Genomic DNA, 22,879 nt, shown 5'->3' with positions numbered 1-22,879 from the left:
GGAGCCTGCTTGGGATTCTTTCCCTTTCTCTCGGACCCTCCCCAGTGCTTGTTCATGCTCCCTCTCTTTCAAAATAAACTTAAAAAAAAAAAAAAAAAAACCTTTAAATTTTCTAATATTTTAGAATCTAAGTATTTTTGACATCTAGTGGGGGAGTAAAAACATCAAACAGATAAATATGCTGACCAAAAGTAAAACATTCTCTGGCCTAATATAAAATTATCAAAGAAAATAAAGACTTAATTAACATTTAAATTCTGTACCTTAGGTTTACTTGGTCTTCCTAGTTTTCTTTATAAACCCATTATTTAGCTAAAGAAATTATCTGAAAAGGTAAAAGCATGTAAATGCTATTATATATCCAGTCTGCGCCTAGAATATTCATTTAGAAAAACTACTCATTTAGAAAAAGACCACTCCTGATGCTAACAAATTATCCATTAAAGAGAAAGGTGTTTTACAGCCAAGCCCATATGCTGTTCTAAAAAGGCAATATAGATTTTAAAAGCAAGAATGTAGTAAAGAGATCTTAAAGAGTCTAGGAGTGAGCCACACTCTGAAATTGTCAAAGCAAATATTATGTATCTTAAAGCAATCTACATAGAACTAAAATCTAGACGGCATGAGAGAAAAACGGGACAGTTAACGTAACTTAGGAAGCTGAAGTTCTTGTAAAATTAACGAAGTAAGGTAAACCTTCAGGGAAATGGGCTGTACAATGTGACAGATGTGTATGTAAGTTATGTTAAAAAGACCATACCGGTTGTTTATTATAAATATGAAAAGCCAAGAAACTTTACCAAGATACTTGGTAAAACACTTTTTGCAAACAAAGATACCGAGTAAGTCCTTACCGACTTCGGAACCTCCAGATGTATAAATTTTGCCTTCTGCAGCACAGGCAGCAAGGCTGTCTCGAGGTGTTGGAGGGCCCAGTTTGGAATACCAGCTATCCTTCACGACATTGTAACAATCCATTCGTTTTATGGGGAAAAGCTGAGAGCCCCCCAAAATGTACACTACATTGTCCCAAAACACACATGCTGCATCCCTTCGTTTTTCAAAGGGGCAGCGGATGTCTGTCCAGCTATAATCCTGTAACAGGAAAAAAATGGTCAGTAATGCAAAACTTATCAGATGATAAGATGATCTTATCTTATTGATCAGATGAGGCATTGATCTGATGAGGCAAATTGATACAGATGAGGCAAAGACATAGTTGAGAAAATACAAAATGTGAGTTTGTTAATTTACTAGAGTACATATCACAATGTTTGGCTTGAGACATTACCTAACTTAATCTTGTGTGATTTCTTCAGAATGTGTGTTAGGTGGGGGCAGAGGGCGAGAGGAAGATAGTGGCTGCTTTGGGTGTTTTCTGGCTCCAGATTAAACTGTCACACATTTGAATGCATCCCTACCACCAGTCTCCTATTCCTTCTGTTACTAAGCCTAATAATACAAGAAAATTCTAAAATAAGTGAAGTACTTTTGTTACTTAGACAAAGGCCCATTTCAAATGTAACTCTAGCCATCCCTTCCCTGCCAGATACACTGAGAGATGTAAATAATCATTGGCTAACATGAAGTTTAAGGTGCTGTGATCTTCCTGACATCTAAGGCGAGAAGGTATTTTGTGGACTTCTGTAATATTAACTTTTTAAAAATATTCAGTTCAGCCAGTTTATTCAGATGGACTCTTAAAGCTGTGATATTTACTATGGAATACTTGAAGAATCTGTTTCAACTAGTCTGGAAGCTCACTTTTTTCTTCCCAGTGATTAAAAATGAGCACATAATCAGTACTTCACAATAAGGGTGGTTCACAGCACCATTTAGTTTCCTCACTATGTCTAATACATCCAAGGATACCTTTTTCTGTGTAAATGTATGGGGATTCTCCCAAAGCTACAGCATCTTTGATTCCACCACCCCCCCTCCTTTTTTTTTTTTTTTTTGAACAAGGAAGCTATAGTGTTTCTGCTGCTTTCTGAAAATGTCTAAAAATAATTTGGGTCTGGCAGAAATCCAAACAATTCCTGCTGTCACTGAGCAAAGCAGTGTGTGTGTGATTATTAACGCTCAGTGCCCTTTGGGAAAATCTGATGGGTATCTGTCACACTAGCGCCGTTTTAGGCATTCATCAGATTAGATCAAAGCATCATACAACACCAGGAAGTCTCAGGAAAAAGAGCCCCTTATGCAGAGCACCTTGACTCCTTGTGATGATGAACATTCTGCTCTTTAGGTGACCAGAAAAACAAGAGACTTTTTATTTTTTAATACAAATTCTCTTTTTCTTTTAATGTTTATTTTTATTTTTGAGAGAGAGAGAGAGAGAGGGAAAGGGCAACAGAGGATCTGAAGCAGGCTCAGTACTGAGTGCAGAGCCTGATGTGGGGCCTGAACTCACAAACCGCAAGATCATGACCTGAGCTGAAGGCAGATGCTTAACTGACTGAGCCACCCAGGCACCCCTAGAAAAACAAGAGTCTTAATCCTTGCTTTATTCTCAATTTGGGATTCCCCTGGGTTACTCAGTGGTATACCTATGGCAGGCATACAAAACTATAGGATAAATATAACATTTTCCCAAAGTTTGTTTTGCTCAATGGACACTGAAAAATGGGAAAATTATTTTAAAAATTTGTTTTCTTAGAGTTGCATACCACAGAATGAAAAAAAAAATAAGAAAGTAATGACCATACTCTACAGGGAATGATCCCTCAAAAGTATAAACTAATGACTCTTACATATTCTGCAAATCTACTCATAATTCCTACCTGACCAACTTTATAAGTAGAGAACTTCAGTTTCATTAATTAGATACATTGTTAATTCACTGAATCTCAAGTCTTGCCACTTTTACACCCAATTTATTTGATATTATTAGAAAGCAATATGGGAACTTTCCCATAATTTCTAAAGATATTCTCAAGAACATTATCTTTTCCTGCTCTTCCTTTATTTCAGGATGAGAAAGTGGGTGATATATCCTTTTAAATGATCTCTAAGACCAGCTACTCTTCAAATTAAAAATAACTGCCCATGTATGAGCTGGGATTAAACACACAAACAAAATACTTTTTCTTTTAGCTAAATGAGTTTGAACATTTAGACGCTAGGATATGAGAAGTTCCAAAAAGAAAACAAAACAAAACAAATAACTCCCAAGAGTTTGATAATAGAATAGTTCTAACTTTTGATACTACCCAAGGGTTTGAGTAAGGAATAAATGAGTTCTCATATGTACCTGTCACATAGGGCTTAGGCTTCAGATTTAAGGATTAAAATAAATTGTGCTCTTAGAACTATAAGCTCAAGGGAAAAATGATTATCCAGTGTGTGTGACACATGTGTGACCAGGAATAGATAGGCACATGCACATGCTTGTATCTACTTGCAATTTGGGCCCTGATTTCTTTAGAAATCCTCAAATTTTTAAATCTTTTTCAATTCTCCAAATACTGTCATTGGTCAATGTACATTGTAGACGCTAAGCTTGATAAATACTAACTACATATAATATTCTTACCTAAGAGTTCATCTTCAAGGCAGATAGATGAAATAACCTTTGCAAGAATTTTACCTAGAATGTAAATCCGACTTTATTTCAGCTAAAATTTAATGTTTTATATTTTAGCTCATTAAGTATACCTGTCAGGTATACACAGGTATGCACCTGTGCTTGAAAATACCTGGCTTTGGTTGTATCCATGTATGAGGGAAGGGAGCTTTTTTACTCACATGTACGTATGGTAGATCTCACTCCCATCTACTAACTCCCCCCATCTACACTTCATCCAAAACAATACTAAGAAGGTGATTTGATGTTTGCCCTTTAATAACTTGTTATACTGCCTAGGAGATAATGTGTGCAGTTGAGAGAGCAAGCAGAGAGGGTAAAAATACAGATTAGAAGTCTGACTTAAAGCCTCTGTGGGTAGGAATGCCAGGTCTTATCCTAGCAATAGGACCATTCCCAACCCGGGGCCTGCAGGTAGAAGAAGGGTTGCTTATGGCTCTGAGCTCCTAGGCTACAGGTCAAGTTAGACATGCAGCTTTCCTGTAAGTCCAGACACATACATAGCACTAGAGTTACATTGTATATGTGTGGGCATGGAACTGTTACTCTAAAAACAATGTAACTCAGTTAAGTTTTATTGAGTATCAATTTCATGCACGTTTCTGTGCCTGACTGCTGGTATGAAAATGGGATAACTGGAAAGCCTGGAAAAGACACAGGTAGAAGGAAGTTTTGACACATCACTCATTTATGCATCCACACACATATACACTCGTGTATAAAATCCTGTCTTCCTTTGTCCTTAGCCTTTCTTGTCTCTGCTGTGATATATACCACATTCAAGATTTTTTTCAAGCTCAAGGCTTCTTTCCTTTTTTGTAGGCTTCTCTTTTTCTGAATCCCCACCACACTTAAGTCTGGGCTTGATGACTGAGCACTCCATTACATCGTGTCCTGTATGATTTTCCAGCAGTGGTGTGGTACTACAGTGAGATGCTTCTTGAGGTGAGGGGCTGTAATTGCCTCTCTAAATCCCTCAAGGCAAAAATATCAGCTTGCTGTTTTCCTTGAGAGTAAGGACTGATTTTATACAATCTGCATTCTGAAAACACATGAATCTTCAAAAAATAAACACACCACACACAGATATTTTAACAATCAAGACAAGCAAAATCCAAAGTAAAAGAAATACTTTTTATTTTTAAGACTCGAGAATTTTATTTTGGATCATTTTGAGAGGAAACCAAGCAAACATAGGAAAGATGGGGTCTTAGAAAAAAAGGAAAACAAAATTAACAAAACGGCAAAAAAAATTAAACAAATAAAAGAAAAAAAACCCTTAGGATTTCTTGCAGAAACTTCAAGGAGTCAATCTAATCTGAGTTTACAATGTCCAAATTGTAAGCACTTTCTGTAAAGCCATTATCTGACTTATTTCAAGCACTTCCCCTTCCAGGAGCTATGCTGAAATATCTTAAAACATTTTATTTAATTTCCTCAATAATTCCATGAAGAATAAGCTTATTTTATAGATGATGATATCTTAGAGAGTTAAGTACTATGTCAAGATCACAGCGTTAGAAAGTAGTGAATCCAAGATTTAAGTCCCAATCTGTCAAGACTCCAAAGCTGTGCTCTTAACTCCTACACTGCCCTGCTCTCTAAAAATCTTCTTAAAGGGCCTCCTAGAAAGAACACTGGACTGGGAGTGGAATAATCTGGGTTCTTCTTATTCCTGTTGTATTTCTAGCTAAGTCACTGTGGGCATTTGACTTGACATCAAAGGACCTGAACCACCCTCATCTACCAATCAAGATGTTGGCAAGAGGGCCACTGAGGTCCTCATGCACAGTCTCCATATCTTATCACTTAGAAAAATAATATTTGAGCACTAAAACTACAGCCTCTCTGAAAACAGTGATTTCCCCCATGTCTTTGTATGGTATTTGGCCAAGGGCTTAGCGTACTGATGGGAATGTTTTTATTGGGAGATAGGCCAGATTTGTGGAAATGTCTCATTCAGCTGAACCACCTTCTTTTTGACTTTCTAAAGGTCAAAGACTGTAGATGCTGCACGGGGCTCCTAGTCCAATGAGTCAGTTCCTCATTGTAGTGATGTCTTTAAACTATACTGACTCCAGTGTGCATCTTGTCACTCTAGTCCCTGGGCCTCTGGTGGCTGCACTACTGAGGTACAGGAAACCTATGACCCACCAACAAACAGTACCTGATGTTAGGAACCAAGCTTTTATTTACTTTTTTGGTAAACTGAAAGAGTTTCCATCTTTATCCTTAGCTAGAACAATTCTTCTCCTAGGAATTTACTCTCCAGAAAAAATTGGGACAGTGTAAAGTTGGTATATACAAGATGTTTCACTGCAGGGGTATTTCAACAGGGAAAAATGGGAATTAGGCCAAATGTGCGTGAAGAAGATAAGCATTAAACAAAATATGGTATATCGTTAGCTTCAGATAAATTATGTTATATCCCTATGATGGAACACTCTGTAGCCCTTTGAAAGGATGGTATTTTCACTGACATGAAAATACTTCTACAACATAAATGCCGAAAGAGTAAAAAATAGTTTTTACAAGATAGCGTGTACAGTATGATCTCATATATATAAAATGAGAGGACTGGAATGATATTCACTAACTTCTGAGAACTGTCTTTTGATACTGGGAGTGCTTTGGCTTTCTCCTTTATATCTTGCTATATTTGAATCTTCTACATGTGTTTATTTAAACAGAAAAAGTAGGGGCACCCGGGTGGCTCAGTCGGTCAAGTGTCTGACTTTGGCTCAGTTTATGACCTCATGGTCCATGGGTTCATGCCCCATGTCGGGCTCTGTGCTGACAGCCTGGAGCCTGCTTGGGAGCCTGTGTCTCCGTCTCTCTCTGCCCCTCCCTTGCACTCTGTCTTTCTCTCAAAAATAAACAGTAAAAACAAACAAACAAACAAACAGAAAAAGTAAATACATCAATCAGGCAAATGGTAGCAAAAGTATGGTACAAGGGAAACAACTTCTCAGAGCAGATGTTTATAATAGTGCTAATGTTTTAACACTAAGGTGGAAGTAAAATTAATTTCAGGGTTTAAGAACTGAAACACATAAATAGCTATTATACTATGAGGCTGAGTTTCAACTACAGGACAGATCAGAAGCAGTCTTTCTGCCTTCCTTCCAAACAGCACACTTACCAGGGCACTCTGGTTTTCAGAAGTAAACATTTGCCAAGTAACTTCTCAGGCCATACCCATTTTGAAATACACTATTTTCAACAGGGTCACACAAATATTGCTGAGAACATACTAACCTTCCAAACTCCAGAAAGGGATTTAAATAATCAGCCATTAGGAGAAAACGCTCTTGTAATTTAAGTTCTTCAAGAAATACAGCATTGTAGTTAGGAAGAAAGGGCTTCCACAGTGGGGGCTGGGTGGGGGTGGGTGGGGCATGGCTGTGCTGTAGTAAACTGTGAGATAAATAAGGAACAACAAGCACGTAAATGGCCATTTCTCAACTGTTAATGATTGTTAAAATCAGCAAGGAGCCTGAAGGAAGGGCAGAGACCTGATAAAAGGGAATTACTGATTAAGAATAAGTGCTGGTAGGTGTCTGGGTGGCTCAGTAGGTTTAAGTGTCAGACTCAGTCTCAGCTCAGATCTTGATCTTGGGGGTCATGAGTTCAAGCCCCACATTGGGCTCCACCCTGGGCGTGGGGCCGACTTTAAAACAAAAAACCTGCTGCTTTATAAAGTCACAAAATGTCTTCCCTTCAACTCTCAGATGAATACCATACCACCAGAAAACAAAACTCAAACCTGAATTACTCAGAAATTTAAATATGAAATGAGGCTCAATGCAAAAGTGGACCCTGAGAAGGATGTTAGGCTTTATAACAGCCCTTGTGCTTTGTGTAGAGAATCCATGAAGCACCCCTATGCTAGCACTCTGCCAGTTACTTCAACACAAGATCTGCCTTTACAGCCCTAACGCGGGATTGCAAATCTTGGCACAGGAAGGCACACTACGCTTTAACTGACTGTCTCAAATCTTGAAATGCAGTAACAGACTCATTTAATAAACTGTTCTCACTAGATGGGATGAACATCTGCTGTCTCAGATGGACAGAGTAGGGGAGATGCTGCACAAGGGCAAGAGGTTTGGAAGAGTTGGGGAAGGTGAAGAGACAAAGGAGATGAACAAAGGAAGATGAGAAGCCTTTTTATGTTTAAATATGGAAGATGAAGAATCCTAAAGATGTGGCAGGGAGAAGCTGAGTGAGTGAAGGTCAAAGAAAAGATGGAGTCAAATGAACATAACTGATGCTCACACAAATGCTGAGAAGATTTAAACTTTCTTAATAGACCAGAAAGCTGAAGACTGATTTGCCTTAGTTCATATACCCTAAACTTGAAATGCTCTTTCTCCTAAAGAGGTGCTTTCATTTACAAAAACAAAACAAAACAAAACAAAACAAAAGTGACCAATCAACAGAACAAATAAAACAAAGAAAAAGAACCAAAAAAAAAAAAAAAAAAGGAATCACAAAAGAAAAATGACCAATGGCCTAGTCCTTCAGTTCTTCCACCTACATCTAATTTCTTTTTTTTAAGCACAAAGTTAGATTCCATTCAGCTAAGTAATACTTTCGAAGCTCACATGAAAAATTTTAATAACCATACTTATCAAACCAAAAAGATGCAAACATACTTAGGACTCAATATATTCTTGTCTTTTCTCTTTCTTCCTATCCAAACTCCACCAGTAAGTTTCCCTCAAGAAAACCTCCATGAAGCTTCCATGGGCAAATCCAACTCAGGTGGAGCTCTTCATATCAAAAAGGCCATTATTGTCCATCCCATATTGGGACTTTTGATTGGCTGTGTTCAGTGGCTTCCTCACTGACCTCAGCCTCTAACTGCTTCCTGCTTCTGGACATAGTCCATACAATATGTTCTGTTGTTTATAACCGCTGAGGATAATTTTCTCTTAAAACCTGATCATCAATTTTCAAAGAAAATAATCACAGCAAACCTATTTGGACGTGATTTAATACTTCTAGGATGACTGATCTTACTGTGCCTCTGGGTCATCATATGAACAATTACCCAAATTAGCCAAGAGAAAATTCCAAGTGCCATGGTAGTGGTAATTTTTCTACTTCTCTGAGGATTACCCTCAACCTGACCCTTATCCCTGTAGTCCTGTGTTCATATGCCCACTACTCTCCGGCTCATTTCAGAATGGCTGGAGTCTTTAAAACACCACCACACACAGATACCATGTTTAGTTTTCTCATTCCTTCCCCCTTACACCCCTTGATCAAAGACCTACTGCTCTATTACAGAAACAAAACAAAATAATAAACTACAGCTCTATTTCTGCTCTCTCCCATACTTTTTTAGGGGATTGATCTGTTAATTTATGATAACTATGGCTTACAGAGAATGAGTCTGGTATCATCCCTCCTGTGGTTAGCTGTACTTCACTGGGGTTTCTTGCAGATGCAGTGACTAAACACAAAAAGAAACAGATCCCTGAAGGGTGACAGCAAGGGGCTGTCAGGTTGATTTTAGAATAAAACTACAAAATAGTGTGTGGTGGAGATGCTTGAAAAGAGAAGAACTGAGGCTCTCAATATTTTAGAAGACATTTTAGGAAGGAAGAGCACTCTCCTGAGAATTTACTTCAGAATGTACTCCAGTCTCTTCCATACGAATGTGAGTACCGCCTCTCTAACCAAACTGCATGCAAACAAGCTTACGGAACAGCTACTGTGCCCAAGCTGCAGAGGACCTTATTACCACTGGATGCCTATTATAACGACAACTAAGGAAGCTGAAGGGATACCCAGGGTGACCCACACTTGCATTCCAACAATGTCGGCCCCTGGGCACACAGCCAGGATCCAATCCACTTGGGATGACTGCTGCCCACTTTGGATATTTTGTTCCTATGGGCGCTCCTGATCCTTTTAGCAGTGCTCTTCCTTTTACCTCTGTGCACTGCTTCTACAGCACTCTTTTGCTGGTGGCAAACACAACTGATACACTCTCATACAAGCTTTGTTAATTTTTTATTTAAGTAATCTCTACATCCAACGTGGGGCTCAAACTCACAACCCTGAGATCAAGAGTTGCTCTTTGACAAAAGAGCCTGCTCTTCTAGGTTCCCCATGTGCCTTATTAACTTTTTAATTTAAGATTTACACTTCTTCGTGTACATGTCTTTTAAAATAATATGCAATGTATAACTGCCCATTTCCACCCTGATCACAGAGTGGGACTGTCTCCTCAGCGACGGCCTGTTTAAGAGGTAAGGTGGCTATGATGCTGTGAGAAAAAGCACTGGGAAGCACACTGATACCTATAACAAACAATATTTCCAGCAGGAAAATGTGTTCTGAGTGGAAGGTAACTTCATTTCTTTTGATTCAGGGGCCACCTATGTTTAAACCCAGTCCTATAAAACTGACAAAACTGCTTGTGAAGTGTTATATAAAGTTATCTTGGTGTATTCATCCTTTCAAACTTGAGTGTCCACATTGGGCCAGACACTAAGCTCAGTGATGAATCTGTCAGAGTTCTGAATGAGAAAATGTACTCAGTAATCCTTCTGATTACTGTACAATGTAATCCTTCTGAACCTGATGGTTTCATACGACACGGCACCATATGGTTTTCTGCCTTTGTAATTTACAGGCTTTGGCCCTTACCTTGTTGGGTCTTAGTCCTTATTTGTTTTTGGCAGGGAATAGGCAGAATCCCTTTATCTCTAGGACACGGTCTCCTATTTCTCCACTATACTGAAGTGGCAAGCCAAGACCTTTACCAAGTTCTAAGCCCTTAGAGCTCATCATTTTACCGGTAGTAACAGTCCAAATAAAAACTGGTCAATTAAGTCAACTTTTATTTAGGAATTAATATCGTAAGACATTCCCATCCTACAATTTGAGAATACCAGTACTAAAAGAGTAGAGCATGGTTACACATAACTTTTTTAGTAATCACTAAGCACTTGAAAACTTTAAAAACAGGTACAGATGGGAGAAAGGAAGACTCAATAGACTTTATAAAAGGATCATAACAAGAATTACATCATTTCAATTCAATACAGCAACCCAAGACTCCTTTTTCTGTCAATACTCAGGAAAAAAAAAAAAAGATTTTATCATTTTTCAGTCAGCAATTAATATAAATATTTGCCTCTTCTCACCAGTGATATCCAAGGAATATCTAATGATAATAGTTTATAGGGATACCACCTTAATTCTAGACAATTCAATTAAGTAATAATACTGCTTAAATTGCCTCCTTTAAAGGAGATCAATCCAATGAAAATGATAATTTTTGGTGCATATAGCACACACACAAATGGGGCCCACTTGATGACTGTCAAATCTGAATTTCTGAATTCTAACTGATGAAAGGTTAAGTTCAATAAAATATAATTTCTGTATAGTACTTCTTATTAAGCAATCTACTTGAATAATGAAATAGTGTTCACTTTGGGAGATTCAAGATAAATAACAATAATTTATAATGAAATCAGCCTTCCCAATTATTTAAATATTAGACATAATAAAGACTAATCAACTTATATTAAAATATTATATACAAATAATAGTAATGGGTGAGTTTTTCAAGATAAAATTTTATAGCAAAAAGAAGGGAGGGTGTGATACTTCTAATAGAAACATTTAATAAACATTTAGTGGAATTCTAGTGGTGTTAGCTTCAGGGCATAAGAGACAATTGATGGAATGAGTATAATTTTATTTGTAGTTATTTCCTCAATTATTTGAATTTTTCCATTGAAAGCCTAAAAATTTGTGATTGAATACAGGAAAGAACATTAAGTATGTATCAGGCATTTATAAGAGCAAAGTAAGACAATGAATGAGAATTCTGGAGTTACAGTCTCACTTTCAGGCTTGTATAGAATATGTGTCTCTTTTTGACTGTTCAGTTAAAAAAAAAAAAAAAATCAAGGAAAGGGTTAGAACTACAAACCAAAAATAAAGTGCTAGGAGTCATTCCACATTTTCCACATTCTACAATGCTCAGCCTCGTAAATGAAATTAAGATCTCCTTGTCCCTCCATACATCAAAATAGCCACCTGCTTTAACATAAAATACTTTCTACCAAAATGTAGTTTCATTTCCTTTTAAAGAAACTGAAGTATACTTAACACACAATGTTACATTAGTTTTAGGTGTACAACATAGTGATTTGATAAGTCTATATGTTATGCTCTGCTCACCACAAGTATAGTTAGGGTTTTTTTGTTTTTGTTTTTTGCTTTTAACTGTAAAAATCAATACTGTAGTTAGGCTTTGGGTAACAAGAAGGGATTATTATCAACACTTGAAAGCCATGGTTCATAGAATTATAAACTCCTATGATTTCAATTTTTGCTTGGAAAAAAAAGATCATACTTGTAAGTTTCCTGCTCTTTATTCAAATGGATCCTGAAAAATTAAAAAACAATGAAACAGTGAAATGTCAAGAAGTCTTAACTTTACCTGGTGTGAAATAGATGGGTAGGTGTATCAATCACTTAAGCACAACACCATCGTGCTTACTGGGTTGTACCACATAGGCCATGAAGCCTTGTTGTACCTGCCAGACACCAGTCTTCTTTTTTTTTTTTATTTTTTTATTTTTTTTTTAATTTATTTTTTTTTTTTTTCAACGTTTATTTATTTTTGGGACAGAGAGAGAGCATGAGCGGGGGAGGGGCAGAGAGAGAGGGAGACACAGAATCGGAAACAGGCTCCAGGCTCTGAGCCATCAGCCCAGAGCCTGACGCGGGGCTCGAACTCACGGACCGCGAGATCGTGACCTGGCTGAAGTCGGACGCTTAACCGACTGTGCCACCCAGGCGCCCCCAGACACCAGTCTTCTGAGAAAGGAAGCTAGATGTCTTTAGTAAAGAAAATACAGCCTATATTCTGGAGATGGAAGAATGGGCCAGAGACGGATGGATGAGTTGAGACCAGACCAACAGGGACAGTCCAAACATGATGGTGTTTAACCAATCTAACCCAACCCTCCCTCCTTGGAGAGGTCTTCTTGCTATCTGGCAGTATATTTACTCATGGGTTATGGTGTTAAATACTACAGTAAGAAGGAAAAGCCTTCTTTGGTAAGGCCTCCTTTTCTACCAAAACAGAGGAGGAACTGCTGCTTTGTAGAACTGCCGAGACTGATGCCTCTAATTGTTGCAGCAGGGTCATGTGTGGTCTTCTGACTGGACCAGATTGAAACTACTGCTAACACTTGGTATATAGCTAACACTCTGCCATGAGTATTTCTGTTACTGTCTATCCACACCATTCGATGGGATTTCTTTTCAGCTGGCAGGGAAAACAAAATCATTTCATGGTCTGACCTCAAGTCAAGAGAGGACTCTGTATGCTATAATCTAAGCTGCAGGACCCTTGGTCTATCTCACTTTACCAAAGGTTGTCACACCCTGGTTTCCTATACTGATGCCCATAATTCTGATCAGTTCTGGAGAACAGGAAGTGGTAAGACAAGTGCTTGACAGGACAGAACTTACCCTAGAATACAGTCACTACAAAGTTCAAAGATGTGCACAGGTCTAGAGCTGGGTTGGCAAACTATGGCCTACAGATGGCAAAACTGGGCTGGCAAATCACTGCCTATTTTTGTAAATAAACAAGAACACACCCATGCCCATTTGTTCATGTAGTTTATGGCTGTTTTCCTGCTATAGCATCAGAGTTGACCAGTAATGACAGAGACTGTGTAGCCTACAAAACTGAAAATATTTATTATGAAGTCCTTTATAGACAAAGTTCATTAAGCTCTGATCTACAGCGTGTTGGTATAGCTCCTTGGAAACGAAGGCTATAGCTTGCTGCCCCAAGTATCTCCTACATACTATAGATGGAACAGATCCTGTTAACTGAGTGTCCCACTTTTATATGTTTATAGGGTAAACCAAAAAGCTGCCAGTTGCAAGTGAAAGCTAGAGCAGGAGACAACCTTCTAAGTAGGACAGGCTATAGTAGAATGGCTTGGCTGCTCAGGTTACTTTGTGATCCTGGGGCATCAATGTACTGACCAGTGTGCTGCTTATAGCTTGGGGCATGTTCCAGTATGATCATGGAGCATGCCCCTGGGATTCTGGAGCAAGGCCAACCCATTTTTTTTCAGTACATAGCTCCTGGCTGGCCACTAGGTTGTGACAGACAGCAAATGTCTGACACCAAAGGAAACCAGGTTGACCATATCATTAACCTGTTTTGAACCAATTTTACCTGATCTATCAAATCACAAATAGCATGCCTTTGACCAATCATTTGGTCTGTAAACATAACCCTGCACTTATGGAGGTCCCAAAGGCACAAAATACCTGAAAGGACGAATCACAACTCCTTCCTAGGAGGTCTTCTCCTTCGACCAGGGTTATGTCTTTGCGGAGGTGGTCCCTGATAAATCAGCTGATAAATTTGAAAGACCTGAGCTTGGATCATTTATGATATTACTAGCCAAGAGAGGACTGCTAAAGCATTTTAGTCCCTTCAAAAATGGTACTAAAGGACAATTCAGAAGAAACCTTCTAATTTGGCAGAATTTCAAGTAGTTCCTTTTATTTTCCATTATGCCCTTCAGGAGAGACAGGCTAAGGTCAGTTTTTATCAATTCTTGACAGTAGCTAATGGTTCACCCAGATGGATGCACACCTGAAATAAGCAACAATGTAAGACTGTTGACAGAAAGATTCGAGGAAGGATAATGTAGATGGCCCTCTAGAAAGGACACAAACTTGCATCCCATATGAATTCTTAACAGAGCGCCCACCAGTAAAGTCTCTTAATAATTACATGGGTAGGACTGCCATCTATACCTTCCCCTTTCAATCTGATGCTTGTGCTCAATGGGCTTATGAGTGACCACAGGGTCAATGACAGAGGCTGCATACGCTAGCAGCTGTGGAAGCTAACATACTTTCCCCCCCTAAGGCCAATGTGGCTATCCACTAGTCAGCTCCCACTTTGTCAGGAATATTGATCAATCCTAAGCCCTTGATTTGTTACCAAACCTTGCGGGAACCAGTTAGTTATCTAATAGCAGGCTAACTGCACTGGGACCCCTCCACTGTTAAAGGGACAATGCTCTGCCCTCATTGGAACTAATACTTTGGACTTGGCTTGGACTTCACTCTCTCTTGTACACTTGACAACATCACCATATTACAAATGCTTTGTACATCACTACTACAGTATGACATAGACTGCCTCCAAAGAAACAAGTATCAGATAAGCATCCTGATGCCAAGAGGATGCTCTGGACTTATCAGGTATCTATCATCAACCAAAAATGGGCCAACAAAATAATAAAGAGACCATTATATGCTTAGATTGAACACCAGTTATGGGTACCACCTTGCAAGGTTGGGGTGTTATATTTTAGGACTGTGATATTTGCTCTGCCCCAGCAACACATTTAGTACTAACAGAATATGGTATTATCCCTTCCATAGCCAAAACATACGAGACTAAGAAACGAGGGGTAGAAATGTAAGTGGCCTTTCTCAAGGTTATAATTAATAGTCTATTAAAAATTGTATTTCTAGACCTATGACTCAGGCTCTGCTGGTCCAAATGGTATAACATGTACTGGAAAACACATTAAAATTGATAATTATTTCTACATAGTTAAAGGTAACTTTATCTGTTTTCTTTGTGATTTTCTAGGTTTTCAAATTTTCCAGAATGAGTATGTATTAATTTACACTAAAACATAATTACTAAAGTAAAAAAAAACAACAACAACAACCCACATACAGCTCCAGAACCATATTGTCATTGAAAATAGCACCTAAAGGAAACAACTAGTCATAATGAATGCAAGGGGTTAGTAACAAAATGAGGTAAGATAGGAGAACTAGTTTTCCATTTTCTTTGATACAGTGGTTACTACACTGCATTCCAGAGCAATTACTGAAACATTTATAGCCTCAATTTCTTTATTTGTTAAAGAAGACACCTGTGTATATCAAAAGATATGTGAAAGAACAACACAAACTGTAACTTCTCTAAATGTATGAGCTATTATTACTAGTGGCAGATGAGTGTTTATGTGCTCTGAGCTTTCAAAAACAAAAACAATAAAAATCAGTTACCTTTGGGTTAAAATATCTACAAGATTGTGGCTGGGAGCCTCCAAACAGGGCGATGCGGTAGTCATGTTTCTTTCTTCTGGGCCTTGTGCCTTCTACCAATTCCTCTCGATCCTCTGGAGACAGCAGATGATACCTCATTCCACCTGTGGAAAAACATATAGCAACTTTTCAAAAACTTTGGCACTTTAATGCTTTGAAAAGGAAATAACCAAATATAATAGTGCTTTTACTTCTGTAACTGTTTTTCTATTATCCTTTTAAAGCAGTTAAGGAAAGAGGGGGAAAAGGTAGGAAAATGTGTAAGGGTTGGAGTCCTAACCAATTTATTATTCTCAGCAATCACGATTAGGCTAAGAACGCCAAACCCACTTACTTTACACCAGGTAATTATCTGGCTCTTCAAGCAATAGTTTGCCAAAATAATAGTTACTGAAATTCAGATCTCCTAATCTATCAGTTCTCAACCCTAACTGTACATTAGAAATCACCTCGGAAATCTCTGAAACTACCACAGACGAATAAAGTAAAAAACTCTGTTGGAGGGGCCCAGGCACAAGTATTGCCACTTAAAATGTAGTTCAAAGACCAACAGCTTTAGCATCTGGGAGCTTATTAGAAATAGTGAACCCCAGAACCTACTAGGCTTAGTGAATCAGAATCTACGTATTTAACAAAATCCCATGGTAATTCAGATACACACTTTGAGAAAGTAGATGCCTTAGATGATTTGAAAATGCAATGACAGTTCGGAATTAGTGTGATCTAACCTGATCCTTTTCATTTAGCATTTCCTTCATTTTGTCAATGGCCATTTAACAATGAAAAACTTTTAAGGTATTATTTCAAACCAGCATGGGAAGGTGGGTTGCTCAATAAATCATGTTAGATAATGATATAAAAAAAAAAGTTATGGGGCGCCTGGGTGGCTCAGTCAATTAAGTGTCAGACTTCGGCTCAGGTCATGAGCTCACGGTTTGTGAGTTCGAGCCCTGTGTCGGGCTCTGTGCTGACAGCTCGGAGCCTGGAGCCTGCTTCAGATTCTGTCTCCTTCTCTCTGCCCCTCCCCCACTTGTGCTCGGTCTCTCAAAAATAAATAAATGTAAAAATTAAATAATGTAAAAAAAAAAAAAAAAAGGAAAAAGTTATACCCCTACCTCATAATTTATTCTAAGTTCCAAATCAAAAGAATACCTGAATATGCAAAAAATCTCATAAATGTACTAAGAGAAAAAGACAACAGTTTTCTTTTTTAAAAATAGGCCCCAAGTGGAAAAGCTAAGGCAGAAAACACAGAAGCCGTGAAAAAACAAAACAAAACAAAACAAAAAAACTGACTTAACTACATAAAATTTTAAGTTAAATTGCTGCATGGCAGAAAGAAAAAACCAAAACCAAAAGACAATGACAAACTAAGAAAATATTTATCAACAAAAGGGACAAATATTGAAAGATACCGTTAACAAGATTAAGACCAGTTACTAACAGAAAATTCCATTAAGTAAATGAACACAGTTCACAGAAAAAGAACTACTTAAATATACTAACTCTTAAACATACAAAAAGACACTGAAGTGCTCTAATTAGAGAAATGCAAATTAAATCATACTTTTTCACTTATCAAATTGGCCAAGATCAAACTGTCTGGACACAGGGTAGAATATAGGTGTGGGGAAGCACATGCTGCCTTCTATACAGTGCTGGGGGGGTGGGGTGGGGGACGTGAATAGGTACTACTATTTGGAAGGCAATAGTGTGATCCACCGAAATTACAAATGCACACACTCTTTATAGTCAATGATTCTTCTTAATTCTTCCAGGAGTTTATCAACCTAAAGTTCAGTTAGGAAAGTGGTTAAAAATTACTGTATATCCATATAATGGAGTATTGTATGTGGCTGTTAAGAAAAATGAAAGAGGGAATATGTACCCATGGAATAATCTCCCAAAACTAACATGGAATAAAAAAAAGCAATATGTAGCAGAGTACACAGTATGATACCATTTGTGTTTTAAAATGTACGTTTTATGCATATATACACAGTTATATAATTTATACAAGTATATGTACGTAAATGTGTATGCAGACTCAAGTAACCTCCCGCATGAGGGAACAAGGGGATAGGGGACAGACTTTTCACTATATACCCTTTTGTATCTTTTTGAATTATGTATGATGTGCAGTATTATAGATCCAAAGACAAAATAATGTCAACAATTCTTAACACATGCAAAACACTTTGTTCATGATGCTGTGCTGGGCTTTCAAATAAAAAGACAGGTTGGAGAAGTTTGTGAGGGAATGAAAATCAATATTTAGCACCTCCCTCATTTCAGAGTTTGAGTAGAAGCACTTTGTATTGGAACGGCAGGAGACCTTTGCAGCCAAGGCTCTGGCACATGCTCCAGGTCAGGGGTCAGCAAACTTTTTCTGGAAAGGGCCAGACAATAAATATTTTAGGCTTTGCGAGCCACAGATGGTTTTTGTCACTACTCTCCACTTGTTTTTATAATCCTTTTAGCTCAGGGCTAGCTTTAGCCTGTGGAGTGTAGTTTGCTGACCTCCCCTTCAGCCCTCCTGTTCCTGGTCTGAGATAGTGGTTCTTGCCTGACCATCACTAGTAGCAGCAGCAGCGCCTGGAAACTTGTTAAAAATACAAATTACCGTACTTGACCCCAGACTTTGTGAATCAGAAATGCTGGAATTTGAGAGCTACTGCTCTAGGAGGGCTCTACACAGGCACAAGTGTACTGTGGATACTCCCAACAAGAGAAGACAGGTAGCAAGGAAGGAGAGGGACAGGAGGTAATGGTTTGCAAACAACAGGCCACTGGGTAAAAGTGGCTGACTGTGGCCAACTGTGTTGACCTCTGTAGGAAGCATAAGCTGGGGCTTTACTGGTAGGCTTTTTCTCTACAAGGACAGGGCTAGAAACAAATACTCTGACATCTTTCCTGGGGAGCTCTTTGCTCTTTAGGCTTATTGCTTTGGGAGTTATTCCCTTGAGAGTCAGGTATTGTCACTTGCAAATTTTGAGTAAGAAGTTGGTCTGGCCCTTTGCAGTGGCTTTGACTGTGCTTTTTGCTTCTGCTTTGAAAAGACAGTGCTAAGGCAGATGTTAGGAAGGTAATTAATGATCTGAAGAAGGGAGGTTTGAGGTCTTCTTTCCTCCATTTAGCTCTGCCCAGGTCCCAAAGCCTAGAAGAGTCTCAGCTGCTTGTATTAGTCAGGGAATTTTAGAATAACTTACTGTCTTTTTTAAAAAAGAAAAAAAAATGTAATAAATAACAGAGCCTTGATTGGCTTTCTGGAATCCCTATACTTGGTTGGATTTCCAGAATAATCCTGCCATCCTGTTTCTAAATCAATTCCGAATCCACATAGGAACTAAATACTGTACTTGAATGAGATTGGCTAGTTGTCTTTAACAGCTCACATCATGTATGAAGAAACAGGTGCAGTGCTTTATCCAATGAAACCAGAAATATAACACACGGTGTGGGAATGGAGGCATGACAAAAAATCTAATATTAACATGTGTGAAATCCAAAAGGTGAAAGCCCTAATCTAAAGGTATCTTTTTGGTCCCAATTTTTTCTTTCATCTTTATGAACTTAAGAGACTAGTGGGCACCTATGCTGTACTTCTTAAAATTCTCTCTATACCTTGGTTTTCAAAACACCATCCTTTGGTTCAAGCAGTTTAATAAATTCTCCTTTCCTGGTTCTTTTCCTTCTACCACTGCTTAAATGTAGGTATTCATAAAGATATGTCCCTAACTTATACCCTCTTCTCTTTTTTCTCTTCACACTTTAACTGGATCAAAATATTCCTAGTCTTTTAAAAATTCTTTATTTTCATTTAACAAAAAGATAGTATACCATATACTGTTTCATGCTTTTACCACTTATGAAAAATTTCCAAATTACTAGATATTCATTTAAAATATTTTTAGTAAATACAAAGCATTCCATTGTATGGATATATCATAATACTTTTCCAATTTAAGGGACAATATTGGGTCAACCTACCTAATGCCATAACAATATTATTAAGTAGTAGCAGTGTGATAAATCTAATGAAAATTTTACTTAACTTCCAAATTAAGAGGCAAGTGATACTATTTAATTACTAGGACACTCAAACTTAATGCCACTCCTGAGAAAGGTGTCCTAGGCAGGAGGGAACATGCTCCTTTCTCTTTCATTTATTTCGTTAACTTTGTGCCTGAAACCAGCTATACCTTAAATGAAATGTCCAGATAAGGCACCAAAAACAACTTAATGGTTCAAAGTAGGTTCCAGCTACCTTCTATGAGAGGCTTTCTTGATCATCACATTAATTGAAATCTTACAGTTGGTCCCATTTGTGGATACTATCCATGTGGTTTTTGGTTTAGGATGACTGGGAATTCAAGAGCCCTGGAGAGTTAGCATTAGTATACTTAACTTAGCATATTACAATCATTGCCTGCACATTTCAGGCCTCTTCAAAGAATAAGCTTAACTTCTACTTATAGCAGCATGACAGTTTAGACTTCCACAAACACAAAATAACTTTAATGCTGGAAATAATAAATGTTAAAACATAGTTTTATGTTTTAAATGTATTGCTAAGGGGCACCTGGCTTGCTTGTCGGTAGGGCATACAACTCGATCTTTGGGTTGTGGGTTTGAGCCCCATGTTGGGCTTACTTAAGATTAAAGTAAAATAAAAAGTAAAGAGTAAAAAGAGTAAAAAAAGTAAAAAGAGTAAAATAAAATAGTTAAAGTGGGGAAAAAAAAAAAGCACAGCCAAGATCAGAGGGTGAAAAATGAGAAAACTAAACACTAGAATGGTAAGCATTTAGAGACCCTGGAGCGACTCTGAGGGCTTTTGATAATATCGGAAACATAGAAATTTATTTTATTGGCTGTATGAGGGAGAGAAGATAAGGTCTTAGATTTATACAAGTAAGGTGTTGGAACTGAGATCTTTGCCTAAAGCCAATTCACTCGGACTTGTTATACCTTTAATGAAAAGATGAGCCAAAACAAAACAAAACAAAATGCCAAAAAACTAATCTGCCTTATGGCAGAATGGGAAAATAATACTTTGCCTATTTAAATTTCAGCTCCAGGTAGAGGTAAAGTTTCCTTTCCTTTATAAATTCTATACAAAGAATTTATAATGATGGCCCTGCCCTTGTAAAGGCTGAGGTTTGAATTTACCTATCTGTAAATCTAGGAAACTGTAAGCCAAGATAAATTCAAAGCAGTCTTGGATTTTTGTGCCCCAGGGCACTTGGCAAAAGCAAATACTATTCTCTTCTTGAGGAGAGCAGGGAAGACTCACAAGAATACAACCCAGGTCTCCCCATATTCTTGGAGATTAATATCAAACAAATACAAGCTCACAATACAAAAATCACAAAACACATAAGGAATTAAGCAACCAGAAATGAGTCAAAACAAGCAACAAATAGCAGCATCTGGTCTTCGAAGACTTCACATATTGGTATCATCAAACATAAAACATATAATAACTATATTTAAGGTGTTTACAGAAATAAAAGAACTGAAAACATGAGCAAAGGCCACTGAAAATGACCAGGCTGCTATGAAAAAAAAGAAATACCAAGTAATATTCAAAACTGAAAGGATAAGTTAAACAATTGACTAGAATAGAAATAGATGAAAGAATCAGTGAACTGGAATACAGACTTGAAGGATTACCCCAAATGCAACACAACGAGACAAAGATGAATGGAAAGTTTAGAAATCACAAAGGCAAGACCTACCAACATTTCTAACTGAAGAATTCCTGAAGCTGTGGCATTATTTGAAGAAAAAAAAAATGGCTGAGAATTTTCCAAATGATGAAAAACACAGATCATTGGACTCAGGAAACAAAACAAATACCAAGCAGGATAAACTAAAGAAATAAACACCCATACACATTTGGTGCTAAACACCACAAATAAAGAAAAGCTCTTGTAAAAAGCCACAGAAAAAATTCAGATCATCTACAAAGAATGACAACTAGACTAATAGCAGGGATCAACAGTAATGATGCAGGGTGAAATAACACCTTCAACTATTCAATCTAGAATTATACGCCCACTTAACCTTTCATTTAAGAATAGGATGAATAGGGGCGCCTGGGTGGCGCAGTCAGTTAAGCGTCTGACTTCAGCCAGGTCACGATCTCGCGGTCCGTGGGTTCGAGCCCCGCGTCAGGCTCTGGGCTGATGGCTCAGAGCCTGGAGCCTGTTTCCGATTCTGTGTCTCCCTCTCTCTCTGCCCCTCCCCTGTTCATGCTCTGTCTCTCTCTGTCCCAAAAATAAATAAACATTGAAAAAAAATTTATAAAAAAAAAGAATAGGATGAATAAAAAGACATTTCCAGACATTCACAATGGCTATTACAATCAGACCATAAATGTAGAAATATGGAAAATAATCTCAGAAGGAAGGGCTAAGGTACAAGAAATGGTGGGCAAAGAAATTGGTAAACATGTATATATCTCAACACTGACTATATTTTTTAAAAATTATAAAAAAAATTATAATGTCCCACTTGGAAAGTTAAAAAAAAAAAAAAAGAAAAGAAAGAACTAAAATACAGAACAAAACACCTAAAGAGATACACTGAATTAAAATGTCCTAAGACCCTTGTTTTCTTCTAGAGAAGGGTAGAAATCAATCTATCTATGTTTATTTTTTCATTTTGAGAGAGAGAGTGCACATTGTGTACATGCACAAGCAAGGGAGGGACATGGAGAAGGAGAGACAGAATCCCAAGCAGGCTCCTCACCATCAGAGCAGAGCCCAATGTGGGGCTCTTATTCTCAAACTGTGAGATCATGACCTGAGCTGCGACCAAGAGTTGGATGCTTAATTGAATGCACCACCCAGGTGCCCTGAAATATATATATTTTAAGTTTATTCATCTATTTTGAGAGACAGAGACAGTGCGAATGGGAGAGGGCAGAGAGAGAGGGAGAGAGAAATCCCAAGCAGGCTCCGTGCTGCCAGCCGCAGAGCCTCATGTGGGGCTCAAACTCACGAACCATGAGATCATGACCTGAGCTGAAATCAAGAGTCAGACGAGCTCAACTGACTAAGCCACCCAGGTGCCCCTGGAAGCAGGTAGAAATATTAATGTTTAAGGTACACATATTAAAATATAAAGCATAACTATTAAAAAGAT

At 37.9% G+C, this 22,879-nt stretch overlaps 1 protein-coding gene across 4 annotated transcripts in view; it reads right to left on the bottom strand.

Moving 5' to 3' along the window:
* Positions 1-22,879, bottom strand: part of KLHL7 (kelch like family member 7) — a 68,960-nt gene that overhangs the window by 8,626 nt on the left and 37,455 nt on the right. For all 4 annotated transcript variants that reach the window (XM_047845985.1, XM_047845977.1, XM_047845959.1 and 1 more), the window contains 2 exons: positions 15,692-15,834; positions 855-1,095 (listed from right to left, as the gene is read on the bottom strand). In XM_047845985.1, coding sequence (XP_047701941.1) covers positions 855-1,095; positions 15,692-15,834 — 384 coding nt within the window. The remainder of the gene's footprint in view (positions 1-854; positions 1,096-15,691; positions 15,835-22,879) is intronic.

This window comes from Prionailurus viverrinus, chromosome A2, assembly GCF_022837055.1.
Source record: "Prionailurus viverrinus isolate Anna chromosome A2, UM_Priviv_1.0, whole genome shotgun sequence".
In the NCBI taxonomy this organism is placed as follows: domain Eukaryota; kingdom Metazoa; phylum Chordata; class Mammalia; order Carnivora; family Felidae; genus Prionailurus; species Prionailurus viverrinus.
This window is presented reverse-complemented; position numbering and strand designations above follow the sequence as displayed.